The sequence below is a fragment of the Lepidochelys olivacea genome (genome assembly GCF_965140295.1).
Source record: "Lepidochelys olivacea isolate rLepOli2 genome assembly, chromosome: 15".
Taxonomy (NCBI): domain Eukaryota; kingdom Metazoa; phylum Chordata; order Testudines; family Cheloniidae; genus Lepidochelys; species Lepidochelys olivacea.
The window spans coordinates 25271866-25297474 of NC_140425.1; the positions used below are offsets into that span (position 1 = coordinate 25271866).

The 25609-nt window shown below is 42.5% G+C and overlaps 1 protein-coding gene and 1 long non-coding RNA gene across 4 annotated transcripts in view; one reads left to right on the top strand and one right to left on the bottom strand.

Annotated features, from left to right (window-relative positions):
- Positions 1-19130, top strand: part of LOC311531379 — a 274753-nt gene extending 255623 nt beyond the window's left edge. For both annotated transcript variants that reach the window (XR_014714210.1, XR_014714211.1), the window contains 2 exons: positions 17974-18112; positions 18785-19130. This is a non-coding gene — a long non-coding RNA (uncharacterized lncRNA). The remainder of the gene's footprint in view (positions 1-17973; positions 18113-18784) is intronic.
- TMEM132B (transmembrane protein 132B) overlaps positions 1-25609 on the bottom strand; it is a 360998-nt gene that overhangs the window by 21675 nt on the left and 313714 nt on the right. Inside the window, exon 1 of one of the 2 annotated variants that reach the window (XM_084648701.1) lies at positions 1648-1670. The exons of the other annotated variant lie outside the window; for it this stretch is intronic. Coding sequence (XP_084504827.1) covers positions 1648-1650 — 3 coding nt within the window. The 5' untranslated portion in view covers positions 1651-1670. Of the gene's footprint in view, positions 1-1647; positions 1671-25609 lie in introns of those variants that run through there. 2 annotated transcript variants of the gene reach the window in all.

Genomic DNA, 25609 nt, shown 5'->3' on the forward strand with positions numbered 1-25609 from the left:
GCTGGTTTCTCAGCTTCCTTAGTGAGTTCTACCAAGTGTAGCAGACTGGAGTGATGGAAAGATTCTGCGAGAGGAAGACGCAGAGTTGTTCCAAAGGGAGCCCCAAACCCTTTGTGATTTGTCTGAAAACAAGTAAAAATACTCCAACATTTCCAGAAGAATGACTCCAACTGGAGAAAAGGAATAAAAAATAAATGCCTTTGATGGTGCTTTAAGCAAAGAATGTGGTAAAGGAGAAAATAAGGGGTGAAGTTACATAATCACTCTACCTCCAGCTTTTTTGCTGTACTGAAACCTCTGCAAAGTGTGATTTCTTTACCTGATTGATTGACTGGAAGGACAGAATTCAAAGAGAACAGAACTTAGCCTTTGTGGCCATAAACCAAAGTATTATGGGCACTGATAGTTAAAAATCATCCAGAACAAGGTCTCTGTACAGGAAAGCTCTTGGGCACATGTTTGACTTCTGGCATATGCTTAGGTCCTGTTGACTTCAATGTGACTTAAACATGGCTCTGTGTGCTGTACTGAACAGAGATGCTTTCCTGCATCGGGGCCTAATTTTGAAACTGACTTGGATCTGGATGAATAAAGATTATGCTCAAGAACACTAAGTAATTGAGTTTCAGAGTAGCAGCCGTGTTAGACTGTATCCGCAAAAAGAACAGGAGGACTTGTGGCACCTTAGAGACGAACAAATTTATTTGAGCATAAGCTTTCGTGAACTACAGCTCACTTCATCGGATACAGCTCACGAAAGCTTATGCTCAAATAAATGTGTTCGTCTCTAAGGTGCCACAAGTCCTCCTGTTCTTTTTAAGTAACTGGGGTATTTCTAACTACACAACAGCACCTCTTGATAAGCCAGGCCAGGTTCTCAGCCAGAGGTCTGGGGGCTGCGAGCAGGTTTCAGGGGGCCACCACGCAGGGCCAGTGTTAGACTTGCTGGGGCCCAGGGCAGAAAGCTGAAGCCTCTCAGTGTGGGGCTCAAGCCCAGGGCTCCCAGCCCTGCAACCTGGGGCTGAAGCCACAGCCTGAGCAACTGAGCTTTGTGGGGTATGGGGCCCTGGGTAGTTGCCCTGCTTCCTACCCCCTAATACTGGCCCTGGCTTTTATATGCAGACGTTGCTGTGACACCGGTGGGCCGCCAGAAAGAAAAAGATTGAGAAGCCCTGTGCTAGGCTTTCCCCAGGAGCTCTGTCCTTTAGTGGCCAGGAGCACTGTCGCATGCTAATTTCCCCCCGAAGTTTTAACTGGATGTGATGATATCCTTTGTTCCTTGTCCTAAATTATTGTGTTGTGTCACTGAGCTAATGTGCAACTCCAAAGTTTCCATCCTAGAGGTGGCAGGACTGCAGTGGAGGAACTAATGGGTATCGCTTGTCTTAGAAGCACGATCCAATGGGCTTAAAGGTACCATGTGAACAGAAGATGTTAGGCTACATTCTGCTGCCCCACCCTGCACTGGGATGCAACTTCCATAGAAGTTGCAGGGAGGTTGTGTGTATTTGAGGGCAGGAATTTGGTCTGTTGTTCTTATAATACACTTCTAGCTGTGCAATTTCTCCAGTGTTGTTCCCAAGCAGGGTTATTTCTTCCCCTTGGCTGAATGTATGGACTGGAATCTGCAAATGATGTCTTATATACCATTTCAGACAAGTGATGAGATCCACGCGATGAAGGGAAGGCAGGCAACTTGATGCTGAAACTGGAAATGATGAAAACAGAAGGTTTATACTCTTTTAATTTTAGACATGTGCAAAATAGCCTCAAAGTGTCATTTTAACTTTTTTCCAAGTTAATATTTTTAAACTAGCAAATTAGCACTCTTTCAAGTACTTCCCTCTGAAGTAATGATACCATCCTGAGGCAGTTTAGGATACGAGTATGTATTCCCTCAGGGCAACCTAGAAGATATATCCTAAGCCTTGTTTCCTTTTGAAAAATGTTAGTAAGAATTTAATTCATGTTCTAACCACCCACTGTGATTAGCATAGTGTTTATTTTTCAAACTATCCAGCTTTCACAGAGGACAGTGCACATTCATGCATTACAGTGTTGTTGGTGGGTTTTTAAGTATAATTCTGTTACCATTTGGAAAACAAGATCCAGAATACCCACGACATTTAGAAATATGCTCCTTGCAAACAGATAGTCCTTAAAACAGAAGACACTGGGAAGAAGCAGCTGTAAGACCTGATTTTATTCTTATTAGAAATATTAAAAGACCTTGGTTCTGACAGAAGCTCCTCCGCTAATCTCTCCAGGGTAAACAAATCCTCTCTGAGATGCATGCATGTACACTTGGCAATTATCTCTTCATGGTCACTGGGTTTCAATTACTTTTGTTTTTAAATATATGTTGCTTCATTAATTAAATGGGAAAACACTCAAATACTGTAGGTGAAATCTTAAGTTTCCAACTCCAGCGATCTCATTACATCAGAGCATGCTCACTCAATGCAACTTTAAGTTGTCACAGCAATAGAATTCAAAAGATTCTGTCCTTGCTCCAAAGTACCCCTGCCCCACATAGGCTTGGATACTGATTACTTCACTGTTTGGAGGGAAAGACAGGTGTGCATACTTTATTCAGAGGTTGGCAGGAAAGGGGTTAATGCTCTAGACAGGAAGGACTACAGTTTTCTGCCTGGAGTGGAGAGATTTGCAGCTGGGCCAGCTTTGTGGGAAATTAATTCATTCTCTGGCCCAACATGCTATAAGAGAGGATCAGAAAGTGGAGTGAGGTGGGGAAGTTGCTGGCAGAATCTAAGACTAAGATTCAGGAAGAAATGATTTACATGTATTGTCCCCTTTCACAACAAAGCACATCACCTCCTAGGCAGGCAAAATCCTGTTGTATTCTCATTGCCCTGTCACAAATACCTGTAGCCAAAAATACTTCTAATAATTTTACGTAACTGGTCTGGACCCTTCATGCAAAAGGGTTCCATGTTGCTTCACAGCCATTATAATGTCTCAACCGATGCCTGAGAGAGAAGTAAATGTCGATATGCTAATTTTATGGTTAATCAAAGCGAGGCACAGAAAACATCTAAGGCAAAAGGTAACAGAACGGTTCCCATTAACAAAGTGACTGTCTCTGATATCACAATGTTGGGAGCGTTGTAAGAACATGAATAGACAAATTGTTCAGTTATGTAGAGAAGGGGTTTACATGTTCAGCAGGCAGAGGAACAATCCCACTGGGGAATAAAAAAAATCCGCCAAATACACGAATGCTAGCTAAACAGCATTTCATCCCCAGGACATTAGTAACTGTGCCATTATAGAGCATCAGACACATTCAAAGGACATCAACACTCGTAGACACTTCAGTTCCACAAATACATTCATGCCCCAAAGTTGGAGCGGATTCAGAATTCACCCCAGCCTGTGCTCTGATCCATAATGCATACTGTACATATAAGCACAGAATACATAAAATGCAAAGAAGTGAGTCAGCTTTTGCAAATGGAAGGAAGAAAGCAGGAAGCTTTATGTTATACTTTCCAGGGAATTAAACATCCAAGAAAGCTTCGGTGCTATTTCTTTCATAACCTATGTTGGCAGTTTAGCACTCACATGCAACCCCACTGTAACCAATCTATGTCCAGGCGTAAAGGAGTAAAAATAACAAAACAGATTTCAGCTTCTAGGTTACAAGCAGTTATTACAAATAAGATTATGATCCTCTCACACAGCCCTAGTGGTATTGTCAAAACCTGGCCCTAAACATGCAGCAAGGGGTAAGCACTACTTTGTGCAAGATGCTGAGCATCAGCGGGAATGGAGGGTGTTCCAAACCCCACAGGGGGCCCAATTCAGTGAATCATTCCTACTTGACAAAGCACTTAGCCACATGTATAAATCCCATTGATTTTAAATGCAAGCTTTGTTGAAATGGGACCAGAAAGTATTAAATTCCTTGGGTACTGCTACGTTAACTGAATATGTTCTTACCTTCCTCAACCTATGCAACGTCATATTTGCTTTATGGGGCATGGAGAGGAATCGGTAAAATCAAAACTGGTACCTTCTGGGTCTCTTTATTTTTGGTGCAGGGAACTGATTGTGCAAATCTAGGATCTGTTTTTAGGAAGTACCACACTGTACTGTGCAATTCAAAGTGATCTTATCAAAAGCAAATGGTGATAGCATGAGTTTAAATCTTACCCTAATACTAATTGCATGTAAGAACACTGTAGGTACTGTGTGATTCAGGGTTCAAGATAATATTCCGTTTTTATTATTATTAAAGAAGGGCATATTGCTATAGAATATGTGAATGGTACCGGTCTAAAGTAAAGGCTTTAAAGCAGCTGGATTCCAAGAAAGTAGTCAGAGTCTATCCACTACATGTAAATTTAAAACCTTAGATGAGCCTCTAAATAACATGCTATAGTTTACTACATGCATCCGACAAAGTGGGTATTCACCCACGAAAGCTAATGCTCTAATACGTCTGTTAGTCTATAAAGTGCCACAGGATTCTTTGCTGTTTTTATGAAGTATACCGTACCTTTAGCATTTTTCTTTTTCTTCCCCCTCGGCCCCTCCCACCCTACCTTCACCGCTTCACCTGAACAATAACTCTAGGGCTTTTTACAGGTCTAATAACTATAATTATAAATGTGAATATAATAGTAACTCATTATTCCCAGATTATAATGCAGCAAAAGTGAGAAATATACCACGTTGAAATGGGCTCAAACCGGCAAAGTTCAGAACTATCTCTACACTTCCCCAAAGTTGACAGGGGTACTCCGTTCCAGGGTTTGGCTCAGTGTGGAGAAAGGAGCCATGGGTGATGTTCAGAACGCCCCCCCAAAGCTTAGGGTGTGGGGAAGCTTGTTCAACCCCAAAAAGTACTACAGTAACAGTCCAAAACACTAACTACACCTTATGGCAAGGATACCGCTGTGTTTGGGGCAATTACTGTAGGATACTGTAGTATTTTAAAAAATATATTAAGGCTTGACCCTTGGCCATTGTTAAAGTTTCCACTGATTTAAATGGGGCAGGATCAGGCACTAGGGGACAGATTTTCAAAGGTATTTAGGCACCTAAACAAATAGTCTCCTAGAATCCCAATGGGAGTTAGGTGCCTAGTGGGATTTTCAAAGCACCTAGATAAATACCCTGGCCTTCTAAAGGAGTAAGGGGGCAGGTCCAAAGTTGCGGTCTAAACTTCACCAGAGTTTTCTGCCTCTAGAAATAAGGACTCAATCCTGCAAAACCGTACTAAGTGAAAGTAACGTGTATTACTCGGAATAACCAATGGAAAGCACAACCACACCTGGCATAATGAGGGCCTGGTCCACAACAGAGGCTCCGAGTAAGTGCTACCAAAACACATCCCAAAAGAACAACAATAACCACTAAACTCACAAGTAAGTGTTTCATAGAATCATAGGACCAGAAGGGACCTCGATAGGTCATCTAGTCCAGTCCCCTGCACTGAGGCAGGACTAATTTTCTAGACCATCCCTGATAGGTGCTTGGCTGACCTGTTCTTAAAAACCTCCAATGAGCAGGAGAGTGAGTTTGGGGGGGGGGGGGCGGAGGGTGAGAAAACCTGGATTTGTGCTGGAAATGGCCCAACTTGATTATCATACACATTGTAAGGAGAGTGATCACTTTAGATAAGCTATTACCAGCAGGAGAGTGGGGTGGGAGGAGATATTGTTTCATGGTCTCTGTGTATATAATGTCTTCTGCAGTTTCCACAGTATGCATCCGATGAAGTGAGCTGTAGCTCACGAAAGCTTATGCTCAAATAAATTGGTTAGTCTCTAAGGTGCCACAAGTCCTCCTTTTCTTTTTGCGAATACAGACTAACACGGCTGCTACTCTGAAACCGGAGATTCCACAAGCTCCCTATGTAATTTGTTCTGGTGCTTAACCACCCTGACAGACAGGAAGTTTTTCCTAATGTCTAATCTAAATGTCCCTGGCTGCAATTTAAACCCATTACTTCTTGTCCTCTCCTCAGTGAATAAGGAGAACAAAATTTCACCCTCCTCTTTATAACAGCCTTTTATGTACTTGAAAACTATGATGTCAGTCTCCTGCAGACTAAACAAACCCAGTTTTTTCAATTTTTCCTCAGAGGTCATATTTTCTAGGCCTTTAATCATTTTTGTTACTCTCCCTTGGACTTTCTCCGGTTTGTCCATAGTGTGGTGCCCAGAACCGGACACAATACTTCAGCTGAGGTGTTATCAGTTCTGAGTAGAGGGGCAGAATCGCTTCACATACCTTGCTTACAACATGCCTGCTAATAGATCCCAGAATGATGTTTTCTTTTTTTGCAACAGTGTTACACTGTTGACTCATATTTAGTTTATCTACTTTTCCCCCCCAGGCCCTTTTCTGCAATACTCTTTTCTAGGCAGTCATTTCCCATTTTGTATTTGTGCATTGGTTATTACTTTCTAAGTGTAGTACTTTGCATTTGTCCTCATTGAATTTCATCCTATTTATTTCAGACCATTTCTCCAGTTTCTCAAGATCATTTTGAATTGTAATCCTGTCCTGCAAAATGTTTGCAACTCCTCCCAGCTTGGTCTCATCCACAGACTTTGTAAGTGTACTCTCCCCCCCCCCCAGTTATGTGCCACAGGTTTAACACGTCCCTATCCCACTTTCACGTCACAATTGTACTGGCAGTAACCCACTTGATGTGCAAACCCCACAGTATTTTGGGGCACTACAAGGATCTTTAGCTTAGGTAAAAGAAGCGTTGCTGCAGAGTAAATGGGGGAAGCTAAAAACACAACAAAGTAAAGTTCAGAGAGAGAGAGAGAGAAGCAACCAGCTTGACCGTAAAAGTTATTTATTGAATAATAGTGATAACTACGCAAGGAGACCCTAAACCAACATAACATATATTATTAAAGGTTAATACCTGAGCTAGAAAGGAAAACAGAGAGAGAGAAAGAAGGGGATCTCACTGCTCCCTGAAGCTTGAACTGGTCAGGGTTCCCAGGTGATGGTGGTAGCTCAGGGTCCTGAGGGCAGGAGACAGGCAGAGCCCCCAGCATGATCAGTCAGGAGATGATGGAGTCCCAGTGGAACTGATGCATAGTTTAGATCTAAGCATCAGAACACTTACTTGGGCATAGGTAGGGGTTTTTGTAGAGAAAATACAATGGTTCAAGGGAGAACACTAGATTTGTTTATGGGTAAACTGATGACTCCAGGGTTTTCTTTAGGCTGATCACCCTTGGCTATGGGTAGTGTTTTCTTCCAGGGAGCTCACAATGCAACTAGGCTGCTTCAGTATTCTGGATATCAATCAAGGATTTATTACTAGAATTGGTCTGATAATTGCTGAGCTGGGTGTGTGCAGGCATAGGTTCATTAACATCTGGAGCAGAGATTCCCATGATGCAGTGTGTCCCTGCTTTTCTGATTCCAGAGTTCAGTGCGGTTCTCTGTTCTCCATTCTGTATGCAAATTGAGATGTCTCCCTGTCCCATCTTTCATGCAGATGAGGCTAGGGGAGTTGTTTCTGTTCTTCATTCTGTATGCTAATGGTCTTAATCTTGTCACCCTTGTCAGGAGGGGTCTAGGTGTGTCTCCCAACGCCCTTCACTACTCTCTGCAAGCCTTTTCTCTGATCGATTTTGGTTCAAGAAGAGATTGGGGGGTGGGTGGGGGTGTCTTTCATGAGTCAGACAGGCTAGATACTGCGCCCTGGTTCCCCAAAAACACAGAGCTGACTGGTATCACCCCTCCCCCATACACAGGGCTTGTTACTCTGTAAAAAAAGGATATTAGGTTGGTTTGATATGATCTGTTCCTGACAAATCCATGTTGACTGTTACTTATCACCTTAACTTCTAGGTGCTTACAAACTGTTTGTTTGTTTAGTTGCTTCATTATCTTTCCAAGTACTGAAGTTAAGCTGACTAGTCTGTAATTCTCTGGGTTATTCTTACTCCCCTGTTTATAGACAGGTATTGTATGTTGTCCTTTTCCAGTCCTCTGGAATCTCTCCCGTCCTCCGGAGTTCTCAAAGGGCATGGCTACACTGGAAACGTCAATGCGCCGTTGCGGGAGCGCTCCCAGTGCAGCGCTTTGAAGTGCAAGTGTGGTCGTGCGCGAGTGCTGGGAGAGAGGTCTCCCAGCACTCCTGGTAATCCACCTCCACGAGGGGAATAGCTCCCAGCGCTGGGAGCCTGTCTACACTAGCGCTTTAAAGCGCTTTGACTTGCTGTGCTCGGGGGCGTGATTTTTCACCCCCGAGCCAGCAAGTTAGAGCGCTATAAAATGTAAGTGTAGCCAAGCCCACTTGGTAATCACTAGTGACTCAGAGATCTCTTGAGCCAGTTCCTTAAGTATTCTAGGATGTATTTCATCAGGCCCTGCTGAGTTCAAGACATCTATCTTCTCTAAATAATTCTCAACTTGTTCTTTCCCTATTTCAGTCTCCGATACGACCCCATTTACACTGATATTCACTCTGTTACTCATCCAATCACTGCTAACCTTTCTGGTGAAAACTGAAACAAGAAAGGCATTTACCACTTCAGCCATCGCTGCATTTTCTGTTGTCTTTCCCTCCGTATTGAGTTATGGGCCTACTCATCTGTGGTGTTCCTCCTCTTTTTACTAATGCTTTCTTGTTACTCTTTATTTCCCTAGCTAATCTTTTTTTTTTCTTTTCTTTTTTTTTGCCATGGCCTTTCCAAGGTTGTCCCTACATGCTTGTATATATATATATTCAGCCTTTGTAATTTGACCTAGTTTTCACTAATTTGGATGACTTTTTTTTTTTTTTTTTTTTTTTTGAGTTTCAGGTCGTTGAAGATCTCCTGGTTAAGCCAGAGTGATCTCTTACCATACTTCCTACCTTTCCTACACCTAGTTCTTGTGCTCTTAATAATGTCTCTTTAAATAAACTGCCAACTCTCACTGAACTTTTTTTCTGTTAGATTTGCTTCCCACAGGATCTTATCTACCAACTCTCTGAGTTTGCTAAAGTCTACCTTCTTGAAATCTATTGTCTTTATTCTACTGTTTTCCCTCCTGCCATTCCATAGAATCAAGAACAGCCTTCCACCTTCAAGTTCTCAACCAGTTCCTCCCTACTTGTCAGAGTCACATCTAGAAAAGCCATTCCCCTAGTCACTTTCTTTAATTTGCAGGATTGGAACCTATCTCTCATTAAGAATATTACTTTCATTTTTACAAAATATGAACTAGAATTTATATTGAGGCCTGCAACAAAGTAGGGGGGAAAAGGATACAAAGTGAGCTCCTTCCTCCATGAATGGTAAGGATTTGCTCCAGTAAAACATTGGCTTGGTAATATGCTAAATGTGTGTTCAAAGGATAAAGGAAAACACATGATGGCCCAAACAACAGGCCATTGTAGAAAACAATCAGTTGTTCATTACAAATGTATAAATCTTTACACTGATAACATGACACCACTTTAATACTGCCTCAGCAGCAATTTGTACAGCAGCATCAGTGATACTCTATTGATTTACTGGAGAAACCGCTGTTGTAATTCTATTATCTCCTATAGATGTCAGCATTTAACACTATTGATAAGAGGTCAAGCGATATTGGCGGGGTGAGGAGGAATAGCTTATAGGGATGAGCACTTGAATTTTCGGAGTGTTTTTACCTTTTAACCCCTGTTGAAATGCACTGAACTAGAGGGAAGAACAGCATGGAAGACATTAACATTTTGGTTTAACAATGGGAACAATTGCAGAGGCTTAGAAAAGGTTCAATGATCCATGAATGTACAATGAGAATTTAAAAACCTGCTGCACTGAATGAAGTGTGTGCACTATTCAGAAACTGTTGATCTATGGAAAATGATTAAACCAAACACACGATCTGCCAGGATTTCAGTCCCAGGTGCAGAGCAGCTGCTCTCTTTCCGTTTCTAGGCACTCCATGCAGGGGTGTGACTGATGGAGCTGACACAACTTGGGTGGATGTGTGGGTGGAAGGGGGAGGAACATAGAAGGTGGTTGTGCTCAGAGACTCCCTCCAGTCTGCCGCTTGGCTTAACATCATTCAGATGGAGTGATAATTGCTCACCGGGCACGCTCATTGTGCAGCTGCTAGCAGGGACCAACATTCTAACATTCTATCCTCACATATTATCTACAGTGAATTTTGAAAGGGCTTGGGGATGTTTTTTGGCCAAGGACAATATTTGGTTTCTGCAAAAATATTTTCTGGTTTCTGTTGAGCAGCAGAGAGTGGCTAGTGATGGGTAAACCTCGCTGTTTGAAGATTGCTTTGTTAATCAGCTGGATTTTACTTGCTCTTCTAAATCTCTTAAATCTGCAAAATTGTACTGAGGAATTTTGTGAGAACAGATGTTTTCCCAACTCTCCCCACTCCCCATTTGTTTCAGCTCTGCAACTTTCCGGATAGGAAATAGATGGTTTTGACAGGAGGAGTCCGAATAGTCATGGCAAATGGCTATCCTAAGGAGTTGGTGTAGTTGAGGGATAAAAGAATATGTTTACTCCCAGCAAACAGGCATTAACCCTAACCATTAGTTCAGGCAGAAAGAGGCTGGGCCACTGGGGACTCCAGTCTGTCAGCAGAAGAGCGGGAAGGTGACTGGTGCCACTAGCCTGCGTCATTACATTAAGCTATGTTACTGGCCTTAGCACACACAAGGTCTTTGAAATTAGTGGGGAGACCAGAGAGGTCTCCCGATTGGTGTAGGTGAGGAAATAGGGATTAGCTGAGAAGGGCAAGCAGGGCAATTTCTTTTTTGGACACAATCCAAAACCCAGTGAAGTCAAGGGGAATCCTTCCATTGATTTAATGAGCATTAGACCAAGCCCTTTGTAGGTGCCAGGACTTCCCTGCCTGGGATTTAGACTTCAGCATGGTATGTAATAAAGATACAGCTTGGTCAGCCATTTTACACATTGTCATTTGAGAGACCCCTCTGCACAACCTGCTCTCTCAGGAAATTTCCAGTACATCACACTTTGAGATGAGCTATCTCATGCATAGCCTGTCTCCTGGTATTTTGGCACTTCCAGTCCGAAAAGAGAAGATGCATGTGAAACCTATATCAAGTTGTCCAATCTCTTTCAAATCTCAAATGAATGCAAGTTCAAGTCTCTTGGGCTGGTTCTTGTTTTCTCTCAGCCAGTTTGCCCACTGGTAATGGGAACACATGGGCTCGGGCTCAGAGTAGGAACCTTTGCACGTTTGCTCATTTGCAATGGAAATCTTGCTCCACTCTTGCTCCTTGAGTCACTGCTTCTTTTCACCAATGCGGGTAAGTAAGTCAGCATGCCTCCTGTTTGTCTTGTCACTATAATGGAGTACCTCTCCTGGGCTGACATCCTTCCCAGACAGCATGCCTGTCTACAGACAGACATCTTTATTGTTGTACAGTGAGATAAAAGATCTTTCTCTGGCACAAAGTTTTAGCACATTCTTATTTAGGGCTACTTTCACTTAAGTATTTGATCCCTAAACTTTAACAGAGAAGCATTACCAACACTTAGCTTTGGTAAACATCCATTCGCTTCATATTCAGTGGCTGGTGTCCTAGAAGTTGTTTATCTGGTGAAACCCCAGCATCTGGTGCCAGCTCTTTCTTGCATCAATTCTAATTGCAAACACTAAACCGTTCAGGAGAAACAGTGTTAATTGGGTGAAAACAACACATATGTTGGGACTACAAGGTAATGGAGGTTGGTTTCCTTTTTGGTTTTTTTCCCTTCTCTTTTGCACTTGAATTACTCAAGTAAATGGGGTTACAGGTTGACAGGATAATTATCACACTATTCTGAAATGTAAGAGGGGAAAGTATTCAGGCAGATGTAACATACTTCAGTTTCACTATGTCGAATAACAGGTTTTTTAAAAACATGGAAAAATTTAGTATTGGTGATTCATGGATCTAACTCCTGTGACTCAAATTTAAAATCTAAGGCTCCATGAAATAAAAAATAAATTACATGTGTATTCATTCAATTTCATTTGTTGTATATTCTGTGGTTTCGCCAATGACATTTTAAAGGGGGGGGGGGAGGGAGAGACAGAGTTTTATAAAGAGTGCCTAATTAAAAATCCCATCACACATCAGTTATAACTGCTGTAGCTAACTAACTCCCAGGGACCTGTAGGTCTTTTCAGGTTACTGTTGAGTGCAGGCAATCTGCAAATTTTCCATCCTTCCACAAGGATTTTATAGATGCTGCCTCACGCTGAGCTGAAAGATAGCAGGAATATCTAAGGTTTTGCGGCCTTGCAGGGACACTTTCTGTCTGATTCCTCCTTACTGAATCGTTATATGTGCTTCTCGCAAACCCTAATTTTCAGTGAAAATGCTGGCATAGTCTTAACCTTATTTAGAACATGGTAGTTCTGTGAATGACTTTGTTTCTTCAGTCGCCAGCTTTGTGATTAAGTGCTGAGAGCGAGATCCTGCCCAACCCTTACATGTCTGTGGAATGCGGGGACCATATGAGGCCCTGATGGTACTATACTCTCTGCATTGCTCCCCAGGGGAACACAGCATCCCAGAGGAATGTAGAGCAGGTAGATTCCAGGCTCTGTCCCCTCCATTCTGCTCAAGAAGAGGGCAGTGTGTTGCACACATGAAGGAGGTTTTGGAGTGTGCATGCTCCCTCTGCACACACTGAGGCATCTCAGTGCCCGTCCCATCCCCGAGCAGGGCAGCCCCACACCTCCCCAGATATAAGTTTAGCTGGATATAGTCTGTTGGCCTGCTCCCTGAAGTGTTCTTTGTGGAATGAGAGTAGTCATCATAATTTGCCTTCATGTCAGTGCCCGTCATCCAGGGATCTCCAACAGTGAAGCCTCACAAGGCCCTCTGTGACAATCAAGGATAAGTAGAATGAATTTACAAATGGGTAAACTGAGACACATAGGACTAAAATCTGCTCTTGGTTCCAGTGGTGTAGTCCGCAGTCACTTCCATGATTTCCTGGATTAGGGCAGGACTTAGACCCAGTGTGGTGATGTGAGGCAGCTCAGGCTGTTGTGAGTTAGTCCAAGAGACCGAGAACTACCAGCTGCTGTCTGTGTGCCATGGATGCACTATATTCACTATGACCAAATCCTGTTTAACCTCTCCAAATAGGTTCACTACAGTGCACATGGGAGAGAAACGTGTGTAAGGAGCTCTCTCAACAGCCCTCAGCAACACAAGTCTGGCATGGGGGGGCTAATGCAAGCCTCCTGTCGCAGACTCATTTCATGAGAGGTATGTACAGTTGCCCCAGCCAGCAAGCAAGTTGTCTGCAATCAGCAGCCAGCTCCAGATCTCAGTGCGTAGGGAATGCGTGCTGCTCCTTCCAAGAGGGAACAGTTACATCATCATCTTCATGCGCTGTGCTAGCTCCCTACGAGACATCCTTCCCTGTCTCTTGCAGCCAGCTTTATTCCTGGAACCCACTGCCACCTACCCCCGTCATGGCTGTATGGGGCTGAGGGCAGGATTTTGCCTCTCCAAAGTACACGGTTTACACAAGGTCCCATGGTGATGAATTGGCAACAGAGCAAGTAATAGAGCCCAGCAATCCCAATTCCAACTACCCCTGTTCTAACCACTAGAGACGCTCCTTCCCAGTCCCAGGACATTCATCAGAGGAAACTTTCCCTTTACGTTTAGAATTAGGCGTCTAATGTTGTCTCCGAATGACATCTCTGGCACGGGAGTGCATTCCACTACTTGCCAAGAAAATTATATTCTTTCAATACAACAGGGGTTTGCCTGATTAGGACAATGTAATGAAGACTGTCCTTCTAAATTCATCTTGGGTCGGCACCTCTGGGCAAGCATAACAACATTCTAATCTACCGCAAGGGTAGACAGCCAAGTAATAATGTTTGCAGGCTTACCAGAGTATTAAGAGTAATGCTTTAAACCAGGAGTGCCGGCCATGGCACTACATTCTCAAACTGTGCCCTGATGGGGACATGCCATCACTGCTCTAGTTCATTGCTGGGAAAACTTTTAAATATCCACAAATAGCTCTGCAATGCAGAGGGGCACATTTTTATTCAGAAAACAAAATGCTGGTTCTGTGCCTAGATTTCGGTGCATACGCTGCATGTACATTTACCCTGCTAGCTTTTCGCCTGAGAAACACAAATAATTCATGGATTAGTTAAAAAGTAAAATGGAACAATTAAAAAAGGAAATGAAGCGATCGCAACCTACATTCGAATAACGTTCCACAAAGGCAAGTTCTTCAGTTAAATAGTTCGGCATGACATGTTCTTTTTCTGACCCCACATGAGATGGTCAAGGCTATTTCTATGTAGTCCTGGCTGGGCCGTTCTATCACATTGAACTGTTGCCAACTCTTGCAATTTTATCACTAGTCTCACGATGTTTGTCTTCAAGCCCCCAGCTCCTGGAGTCATGTGATTATGTGAAACTCCCAGCATTCATTTATAAAATTAAAATAAGTTTCTGGCCTTCACTGGTGCAGAGAAAAGCTTGAAAATGTGAACCCAAAAGGCTCAAGCTTTAGAAAGCAACTACAAAGAACCCCAAAGTTTGTTGTTTTAAAATGTCTCATGATTTTTAAGCCAATTCCATGGATTTGGGGGAGGGCATGACTGATGATTTTTGAATGGTTGGGGTTGGCAATATTGGCTCTACAGTGTTTTCACTTACAGTATGTGCCATACAGGGCTTGCTAAATGGCAGCAGTGGTACAACAGTATTTGGGGCCTTATCCAAGGCCCGCTACAGCTAATGTAAAGACCTACCCTGACTTCAGCAGAGCTGGTTCAAGCCCAACAGTACAGATGGTTAACTGAAAAGGAGACCCCCCAGAATTTTCCATAACTCTCAATCCCCTTTCTTGCTATATTAGATAAACACTTTAAACATATCCAGCGCGCAACAAAATAAAAAGACACCAGCATCTCCTTGGTGTTGGTGCTGCTGAGCTTTATTCCAGCAGACAGCTACGCTCAGGAAATATGCTTGAAGGATCGCTCAAGAAACAAAGGGAAGTCCTTCACAATGAATGTACTAATGCACTAGAAGGAAAATTTAATCTTCAGTCTCTTATAAATGCAGCCAGCATGCCCTCCAAGTGAGTATTCTCGAGCTGCTTAAGCGTAGTAGAAAGCAACTGAATGAAGGTCTCAAATCTTTTCAAAGAAACTATTTGTCTCCCCTGTTATGTCAACGTGACACTATGCTGAGAAACAATTATTTGCCTGTTGCAGTACATTAATAATTCTAAAACCCTAGTAAGGGATGCAGGGCTCAATTTTTGACTCTTCTTCATATTAGGGGCTTAATCTCTCCATAAAAACACAAGGTAATTGCTTCTGAGTCATAATGGCAGCTGCCTTTTATTAATTCCAGCCAGCATACAAGAGGAGTGGATTGTGTCTCTGGTGCAGAGGGAAGTAGTGGGTATTACAGAGGAAGTCTTCTAGGGAAAGGGCCTAAAGCAACCTATATCAGGACAAAAAGAAAAGGAGTACTTGTGGCACCTTAGAGACTAACAAATTTATTTGAGCATAAGCTTTCATGAGCTAGAGCTCACTTCACTGGATGCCAGGACAGTGAGACTTTGCAGAAAGTACATTGAATCCCTAATTTAAATCAATGTGAAGAATAAGTGGGGAAAATAGGAAAGGTCACTTTGCTTGCTTTGTTTCATTTCCTTTTTAATATCTGCTTCAAAGATGCCTTGTTTCCCGTATATATAATGAAAATATATTCTATAGACCCCCCGTTCTACAGATCTGTTCCTTTAACATTTTTCATTTCCTGAATACCACTGAGTTCCCGTTCAAAAAAAAAAAAAGAAAAGACGTTCCCTCCCCTTGCAGGTTAAGAGAGATTTTTAAGGGCTTTTTTCTAGGAAGCAGGGATGGTCTAGTAGATAAAACACTGGACTGACACCCAAGATGTGGGGTCAATTTCTGAGTCTGCCACTAACTTCCTGCATGACCTGCGCAAGTCACCCAGTCATTCTGTGCCTCAGTGCCCCATCTGTAAAATGAAAATACAGCAGTGTTGTGAAGAAAAAATTCATTCAGAATTGTGATGCATTCCCATGCTATGCTAATGAGTAGTGTAAGTACCCAGACAGAAGCCTGCAAAGATTTCTGTTCTTGTTACACTTTCATTATTATTTATTTTAAAATGCATAAATACTTAGACATTGTTAACAAAGGGGTATGTTGAGATTGCCAGGAAAGGAAACAATGGCCTATTAAAACTGGATCTATACTAAAGAATCGCAGGAAAAGAGAATGAAAAGGGAAGCAGAAAATGAAATAAGCAGAAAATGAACTCAACAAGCCAGTCTAGTGGCTGCTGCTAAAACAGAGCTTGTGGAATAGGCAAACCAAGATGGCTATTCTAGATGCCAGTTATTCCAAGCACAAATCCAGAAATTACTTCCACACAAAATCACAAGTGTTCATTTTATTCATACCTGGGGAAGGAATTATCGTAGCTTACTAGAACCTGATGGGCAGTGGCCCATATGTAATATACATTATGAGTTTCCTTTTCCAGTTCACCGATATCATTCCTTTTGCAGCTACTATTGCTCTCAGAGCCACTTCCTACCTCATTTGTACAGATTAGGTAGAACTGGTATAATTTAATATTGGGCTTGCTATCTCTCTGGCTAACTGGGTTTCCAGCACTGACTCCATTCGCCTAAGAATGCTATCACATGGCTGTTATGCTTTCAAGGTTCATTTGGAACCTTAGTTAACAGCTGTGCAGCCTCTCTGGCGATTTTACCATTTTCTCCGTTAAGAAGCTCGCTTGCTCTCTGCTTCACTGAGCTCAAAGTTGTTTTCTCAATGCTGCTTCTCAGCTGCTATCACATAGCCCGTTTTTTAACGTTCTGGGCTGTAAATACATTTTGGACCCTGTGATATGGTAGCTGTTATACGGTCCTCTGTGGCTTCATTTCCCATTTCATCCAGAAATGTTCAAACATCATCTTTTATTGATCTCGTTTCTGTGGCAATGGAGAACGTAGTGAAGTTTTGTTTAGCATTTCTGGCTATGTCTACTTCAGAATCTCCCACTGCATTTCTGCTGGTCATCTTTGTCTCATAGATTTAATATTCTTCCCTTTCACTTCCTGTGGTCTTCTGAACTAAATATATATGCGTATTCCTTTGTCCTTCCTTGCCCTGTCCCCTTCCCCCTGAAAAAAAGTACTTAATGGAGTTAGATGTCCAAATGCCACTGAAATTTAGTTGGAGTTCCATGCATAAGGTGAAGATTTTTAAAGGTGTTTAGGCATTGCTCAGCTCGGCGTTGCAAGGCCTGTATAACTGAGATGTCTATGTCCCATTTTCAAAACTGACGGGCACGTAGGAGCTGGATTCATAAAGGGATTTGGGTGCCTAATTGCCTCATTAGGTGCCTAAATCCAACATTTAAGCACCAATGGCCACAAAACCATCACTCGGCTGCCACATAACCCTGTAGGTACCTAAAGTTTCCTAGACGCCTATGTTTCTGCCAGTAGGTGGAGCAATGCCTAAATACTTTAAAAAGACTGGGCCTACCTGCCTTAGGCTCTTTTGAAAATACTAGCCTAACTCCAAAATAGGGAATTGAGTTGTCCCTGGTAGGTCCAGTTTTCACCCTACGTTTTGCTGCACCATGTTAACAATGCCAAGGAGTTAAACATTCCAGGAACAGAATTTTCACACTACATTTCCATATTGTGTGAAAAGATAAAAGTTTGTTCTGCATAGCCTCAAATACTCACTTTAAACTGGTCCAGTGGTCTCCTTTCCCACAAAAATTCCTTAGGCCTTGTTTGCATCTGTTCCAAATGTCTAAACTCCCCTTGCATTTCTCAAGATAACTTTTAAAAGTGATTTGATTTTTGCAGGAGATGGGCCCAAACCATCTTGGGTCTACCAAACTTAAGGAACGTTCAAATTCAAATAATTTGTGCCTTGGGTCCATCTCCATTTGCTGTCTAGGAAGCGCAGGGCCAGGCATCTTGGAACCTGCAGATCTACCAGTCAAATCTCTCTCCAAGGTAGTTGGAATACAGCACTTGTGATTGGCTACGGGAGCCCTGAGGCAATGAAGCAGCTGCGTTGCCCCAGAGTAGTATGGGTAAGAAGACTCCTTTTTCCATCACAATTCCCGTGTGCTTGGGAACATGAGCTTTCCCCGTCAGATGGTAAACAAAGTTCTACCAGCACCTTTTAATATTCTCATCTCAGTGAATAATCTGTGAATTCTGATTCTATCCCTTCTCTCGGGAGTTGGAGATATTGCTGTAATATTTTTAGATTACCACTTCTATTTCAAATATTACCATCATAACTTTCTTCAGACTTAGTGATGGGTTAAAATCCATTACTAATGTAATAACCTGGTATATGGATTTGTGTACAGGCCCAAAGTCCAGAGTTTGGTCAAGAGGTCAGAGGCCTAGCAATAGCTAAGAGAAAGCAGAATAACTAAAGATAACCTTGCTTTTGCTAAGATATGCCTGGTCAGCAAAACGCCAGATGCGGGGGGCAATAACTGTGTCTTATTCCAAGTTGCAAATAGAACAAAGAAGCCCTGTTTCTGTTGTGTTAGTTTCTTCTGTAGGGAGATGTTCTTCCCACACATCCAACCTTGAGTTTATGAAAAGGTTGGAACATGTCAGTATAAGATACGGCCTCCTCCCACCTCCCTTTCCCAGGAACCAATGCCTGCCTTAAAACACAAATAAGCAACTTGAAAGACAATCTTTATTGCCATATACGTTCATTGTTTCTTTGCTTTTACCCCTAGATATGTATCTGTTGGACAATCAAAGGAGCTACTTCAGTCCTATGGACCCCAAATTGAATCCAACATATATTCTATACTAATACATTTATTAAAGTACTAATTAAATGCTAAATGTTAATTTGTTAACTTGAGACTACGGGCGGAGACATTATGTAACCTTTTGACCATTGGCTACTGTGCTAGCATGTCTTGCAGCTAAACCTATCCGGGGGTGTGGGACTACCTACCCCATCATTTTCCCCGCCAATGGAAAATCCATGTATTCCATTGTAATCGATTGACAGCGTCTCTGAGCCTAATAAGCGAGGTGACACTCCGTCAGCTCTGTACGTAATAAACTCCTGTGCTTGACCTCTACACGGTGTGGATTTGTGTCCTTCACTTAGACCCTTAGTAGCTGCCAGTTATTCCTCCTCTCTTGATTAAGATTTTTAACATACGAGCTGCTTCCATTTTCAGGAAGATGGTAGTCTCTTTATCCCCCTTTTATTTCTGATTGGAATTAGAAAGTAGTTAAAAAAATGAAAACTTTGACAATCCCTCCTCCCCGCATGCTCTTTGTCATAAACATTTTGAACTGTGTGAAATTTTCCTACCAGCTGTAGCGGGGAACACTCCATAACTTCTCGGAGGCTCCAGTCCTGCCAATGATGACATATGGGTGCAAGGATTCGCAGTTGCACAGCTGCTTGCTAGTTTGGGGACTTCATTTATTACTTTCTGCAATAATAGCCATCCAGTCTTCCTTAGGACAGTGGCTCTCAATCTTTTCAATACTGGCATACCCCCACCTAAACCTCCTCCTACCTTGCTGGGGGATGCCCTTCCTATTTAGCACCCTTGACACCTGTTTGCACCTCACCTCTCCATAGCTCGTGACACCCAGGTCAAGCATCTCTACCTTGGGACATATTGTAGATCTAACATGCCCTAGAAAGTGTTGCTGTCATTAACAAAAACCAAAACCATTCTTTTTGCCACAATACCCACATCCAAATAGCATATTCCCCAGAGTCTTACACTCACCATGAATTTTATTTTCTATGTGCTGCAGGTGTTAATACACCTGACAAAGGGTGAATGGCATCTATTGCTATTGTAACATGGAGCTTAAATGCAAAGACACCAAAGGAAGGAGAGTTCAAGTTTTTAAAGGCATTGATTTTTGTTTGTGCATTGTCTAAATTTACTCAGGTCTCACCTTTTAATAACCCACCATGTTCCTGCGGTAGGTATCTCTGAAGTCAGCTTGTGGCTACTACAGCCATTAGACGCCGTTTACTGAAATAACTCTATTAAAGATTTGTGTTTTATGCAGGCCATAGATGTAGTCCTATTGCTTTAACTTGAAAGAGCACCTTTCTTTCATGGTTGTAAGATGTTTGCTTTTCTATATTTTGCTCCTTTTTTTTGTTGTTGAACATGACTTAGCCTCTGCAGCACTATAGATTGCTATAGGTCACCAATTTTTCAATGAACTCATGTTCGATGCAGGGCACGAGCACAGTCTTATTGATTCAACATGAAGGAACACCTCCTTTCACAGTTGGACGCTTTCTCGTGTAGAAATATTCTGAAATATTTAATACACTTCATTTCTAGCCATGCATTGGGGCGTGAGGGGGATTATCCCACTAAGATTTTATTCAAAATAGAATTAAAACAACACACCAAATTCATTTTTCCAGTTAAAACTTTTGGTTTCACTACAGTGTTTAGGACACTTGAATTCTTGGAAATGTTTCCACAGTTTTGTTATATGTTGAGGCTTAGATCCTACCCTCTGTGGCATAGATACAGCCAGAAAGGCATAGAATCAGGGTCTGCAGGAGCTCTACCCACAGCTGAAAAGGAAAGAGTTCAACAGCTCATGAGTTGCAGGAGCATGGTAAGTTGATCTGCAATTATGCAGTTGCACTGGCCATCCTTTTCCTTCCATTTGGCACCCAGTGATGCAGTATCCATAGGCTGGAGTGGTAGCTAAGAAGCAGGAGAAGATACTGCTCTCTGCAAATACTCCTGTGCAAAGCCTGTTTAATTAGGCTTTACGCAGGGAGGAAGATTTGGGCCTCATGCCTCATCTTCTATGTACTGCATATTTCTGGTAACATTTCTTTCTCATACATACTTCCTTAGCATTTGTTACCTTGAACCTACTCCTCCCCTCCTGAGACACTTAGTACCGTATCCATTTTTAGGTGTTTCAAGCCCTTCCCTGAGATCATTGAAGCACTTTCTGAACTCAGCACTGATTGATGGAGAAATCATTCTTAAATCATAAGGCAGTTGGGGAAGAGGACCTTAAAAGCGCTCCACAAAATTCTTCAGGATCATTGCAGGACACAGGAGGAGAAGAGACCTCTTGAGTCATCAAGTCCAGGCTCTTGCTATCGCAGTCAGCCCTGTCATGTAATCCCATTCATAAACTTATCATGCTCCATCTTAAAACTAGTTAGGTTGTTTGTCCCCATTACTCCTGCTGGAAGGCTGTTCCAGAATCTTGCTCCTATGGTGATTAGAACCCTTCTTCTGATTTCCGGCCTAAATGTATGCAATACCAGTTTATAACCATTCATTCTTGTGCTAACATTGTCATTTAGCTCAAACAGTTCTTGGTATTTGGCCTCCTGGCTGTGTTCATAAAGATTATCCTCTCCCAGCCTTCATCTTACTAGACCAAACAAGCCATGCTCTTTTAATCCTCTCTTGTAAGACAGACTCTCCATTCCCCTGATCATCCCAGTCGCTCTTCTCTGCATCTGTTCCAGGTTTAATTAATCTTTCGTGAACATGTGTGACCAGAATTATTCGAAGCCTTCCCAGCCCAGCCCCGGACGCACACACGACTTCAGTGGAAGCATCAGAAAGGATTCATGTTCCTTTGCAAGCTCCTCTATGCATGATTCAAACAGCCCGAGACTGGAGGCCGCCTATTGCAAGAATTCAGGAGCTCAAAGCTGGCATTAATACATTTCCCCTCACTAAAATTATTTACACTCCACGAGACTATCAATAATAACATAAGGCGATTAAACAAGCCCGACTGTTCAGTTTTCAGAAGAACAGAAGGACTCAGCAAATGGCTGCCTGTTAGACTTTACACAACGGTACTCAACAACAACAATTAAAAAAAAAAAAAGGCTGTAACCCAAATATTTATCATTACAGGGTGTTCACTAAGGATGCTGGGAAACATTTATACAGATGCAGCTTTTTGATTTATTAAAAAACAACGTGAAAGAATAATGGTCTGGTGATTAGCCTGGCCATTCTTATCTCTGTATTGTCTAAAATTTTAGGGCTAGAACGTGCCAACCTCCTGCGTGGACGGAGAGCGGGCTAGCAGGCTGGGCACAGCCAGAGCGCTTGCTGTCCCCTGGCCCCAAGAGCTACATGATGCTAGCGCTGCTGCTGGACTCCTCAGAGAGGGCAGGGCCATGGTCTCACACCTGTATCGACCAGCTGAACGAGCCCCAGGTGGAATGCGTGGTGTGGACACCCTGATGAAGAGTGATGAACTGTGTTCTATGTCCTAGAAGCCACCAGAAACCAGTCACAGTAGCAGAGCATCTGTAGCTAGGCCATGCATGTTTGTGCACGCTCAGTGAGCATTGTTATTTGGGACCCTACGGGGTGGTTTCTGCATAGTGGTGTTTCATTGTATAAAGAGCAAAAGCACAACACCCTGCCATCTCTGGTTCCCCCCTGACCCTCCCCAGAAGGAGGCCCTCACACAGGGTGGAGTATGGGATGTGCCAGAGGTAGGAGAGGCCATTGTAGTCTATGTGCAATTATGAGCATCCTATAACTTTCTCCAGGGCAAAACCAGCCCAGCACCCCACAGAATACAGTAGGCGCAAGCCGTCACCTCCCCGTGCCTGCTTCAAGCACCAAAGCAGGGATGAATCAGAGCCATTGTACCTGGCTGAGAGGCTCTGCTCCTGTAATCTTTCCTTAGTCTCTTAGCAGCTGTATGCCTGCTCTCTGTAATGTGTAAAATGAAGCATTATTCCAAACATGGGAATGAATTATTTATCCCCAGGAAGGATTTTCTCCTTCTGTAGCGAATGTCTCTGAGACTGGTCCCTTTGTAGCTTGGGAAAACCTACAAGACTGTGGCTGGTGTATAACAGGGACTCTTTAGCTAACTCTTCCGAGATACAGCTGTACCGCGCCATTCCCACTTATTAAAAACTTTGATTCACAGGAGGGAGGGATAAAAAGTGCACCAAGGCATTCTCCAGTGGCAATGTGTACTTTTGAAAGGCTTGTCTAAAACAAACGTTCTGCCGGCAAGGAACAGCGGGCTGCCCTGTATACGCTTAATAACCAAATGCTGAATATCTTTTCTGATGCCCCTTTTTGCACAGTTTCCAGAAGGAAACCATTTTAAGAGATCACCTTGGTGCATTGATTTGGGGACTTGACAAAATCAAAGCTTACAATTATCTGTAGTGCTGTAGGTATATTATCTTTCTTTGCAGCAGGCGGTGTGATCAGCTGGCCAAACAGCATTCGGGACTGGAAAAAATGACATCATGTTCCAAAAGACTGAGGGCATAAAATGTCACCTAGAATGACAGACAGCAAGCACCAGGTAGGCTCATGCTGTTAAAAACTGGCTTGGAAAGTTTTTACGTGCTGGGCCTCGATGGAAAGGAGTGAATTAAGGAAAACAATAAGGAAGAACATACATTAACGTCACCCTGAAGTGGGTAATGGGGAGTGTAAGAGATCAAAATAAGCACTGTGTGTCTTTAGATTTTCATTTAGTCTTTCACATAAAAACATAGTGAGAGACCCTTTGGGGAGGGGTGGAAATTAAATCCAAACAGTATTTTCAAAAGGACCAATTGGAAAAGAGCAACTAAATAATGCATATGAATAGGAACTATCATTTCCTGCTAGCAGTTTATCCCACTTGACAACAGAGCTTAGAGCAGAGAACTCTGCTTGCTGTCAGTCCTGCTGGGTAATCTGCATTCTCTGCTCCCTGGCTAATGTCATTCTCTCCTCACTGCTGAGCTGTGCTGGATATTTGTACTAGTAACTAAATAAAGGATTACCTTTCAGAGTGTCCACAGCGTGGTCGTCTTCTTCAATTGTAATCTCGTCAAGGCTAGACAATGTTCTGTGCAGGGGGCGGGTCTAAGCTCATTGCCAGCACTCTGCCAATAATATAGCAGTAAAATGCAAATAAATGCCTAGGTCCTCTTCGTTAACGTGTATATTCATTTCACAACCCTTGTTTGATACTTGCGAGGACCTTTGTATCGTTGCTCGTTATTTCTCCATTTATGGCACAAATTATCTTTTCTTTGGCTTACCGCAGATTTCAATTTGGACTTGCATTAATAGTTGTGGGTTCTTTGCAGTGGTCCAGTGTGTAGCAGGACTGTGTCATTCAACTTATAATGCAAGGACAGAACTGTCACCCTTTGCCCCATCTTGAGTCATACAGCACCCTCTAGCAGAAGCAGACTGGACATCCACTGAAAAACACACCAGCAGAGCATGACCTGAAGAAGAGCTCCAGTTGGTCCAATAAAAGATATTACCCCACTGCTTTGTCTTTCTAATATCTTGGGGCCAACACAGATACAACAACACTGCATGTACCAGCAGAGTAACGTTTAGTGATCTGCTGTATCCCATTTAAAGACAAGTTGTACATAGTTTGAGGCTCTTATCCTTATTTTATGGGGTAAATAGTACTACTTGCATGAGTAAGGATTACTCATGGGAGCACAAGTTTAGCAGGATCAAGACTTAGATTAATACTCATCATCTTTTAAATTATTGTTCAGTGGTTAGAACGTCTCAGCACACCTTTGAGATCACTATGAATTGACTGTGGGAAAAGTGACAAATAGAACTTAAAAGAGCTAGGGCCTACCCTGAAAACAAAAGGAACTGAATAATTTCCTGGACTGAATAAAGTGATGAGTTGTTGGCTAAAGCTGAGCATATCACTTCTAACTCCTCAAGCATTAGCTCTGTTGTAACAGGCCTCCCTTCAGAAGCTATCCTACCAACGCACCCACACATTAAGCACTTATTCTAAACCACAGGCTTCTCCAGTCTAATTACAACTATTGCGTCACCGAATGCCCTCAATCTGTATGAAGCGCTCCTGCTGTTGTGGAGAATCTAAGCCTCCATTTTCTCAAAACAAAATTAAGTTTCTACTCATAAGGTTCTAAATAAAAAGCCCCAAATCTGAACAAAATGTAAAAAGATCGTGTTGACTGCCACAGTCTACAACAGTAGCTTTAAGTGTGAACAGTACCCATTCATCCCATAGGATGTTAACTCTGGAACCTATTGATGTCATTTAAAATGCCAACGCTGTTAACTATGTCACTGCCGATCATTTTAATAGAAACACCCATGCTAGCTTATCCAACAATTACATACTACTAACCACACCTTCCCAGTAGCTAAAAGCCTTAACATCCACCTACCCAGATGCCAAAATGTATCTTCCATGCTGGCAGCTTTTACAACATCACATCATGTTGTCCATACAAAATTCTGTAGCACACCAAAAATTTAAAGGCAGAGTAAAATCAACTGAATCCAATATCCAAATAAATAACAGAAGGGCTATTTGTTTTTGTATTTAATTCAGTGAAAGCCGCCATGTTTTAATTCCCCAGGAACTGCCAGCGAATTTCCAATCTGTCACACCGGAGAGCTGCAACATCCAGAGGCTTTGTCACAAAATTTAGGTGCCACTTGATGCTGAACATAAGGACCTTGATCATAAATATTTTAATGAGGATTTTAAACCATTACTTTATGCTTATGAGAACTACATGGACC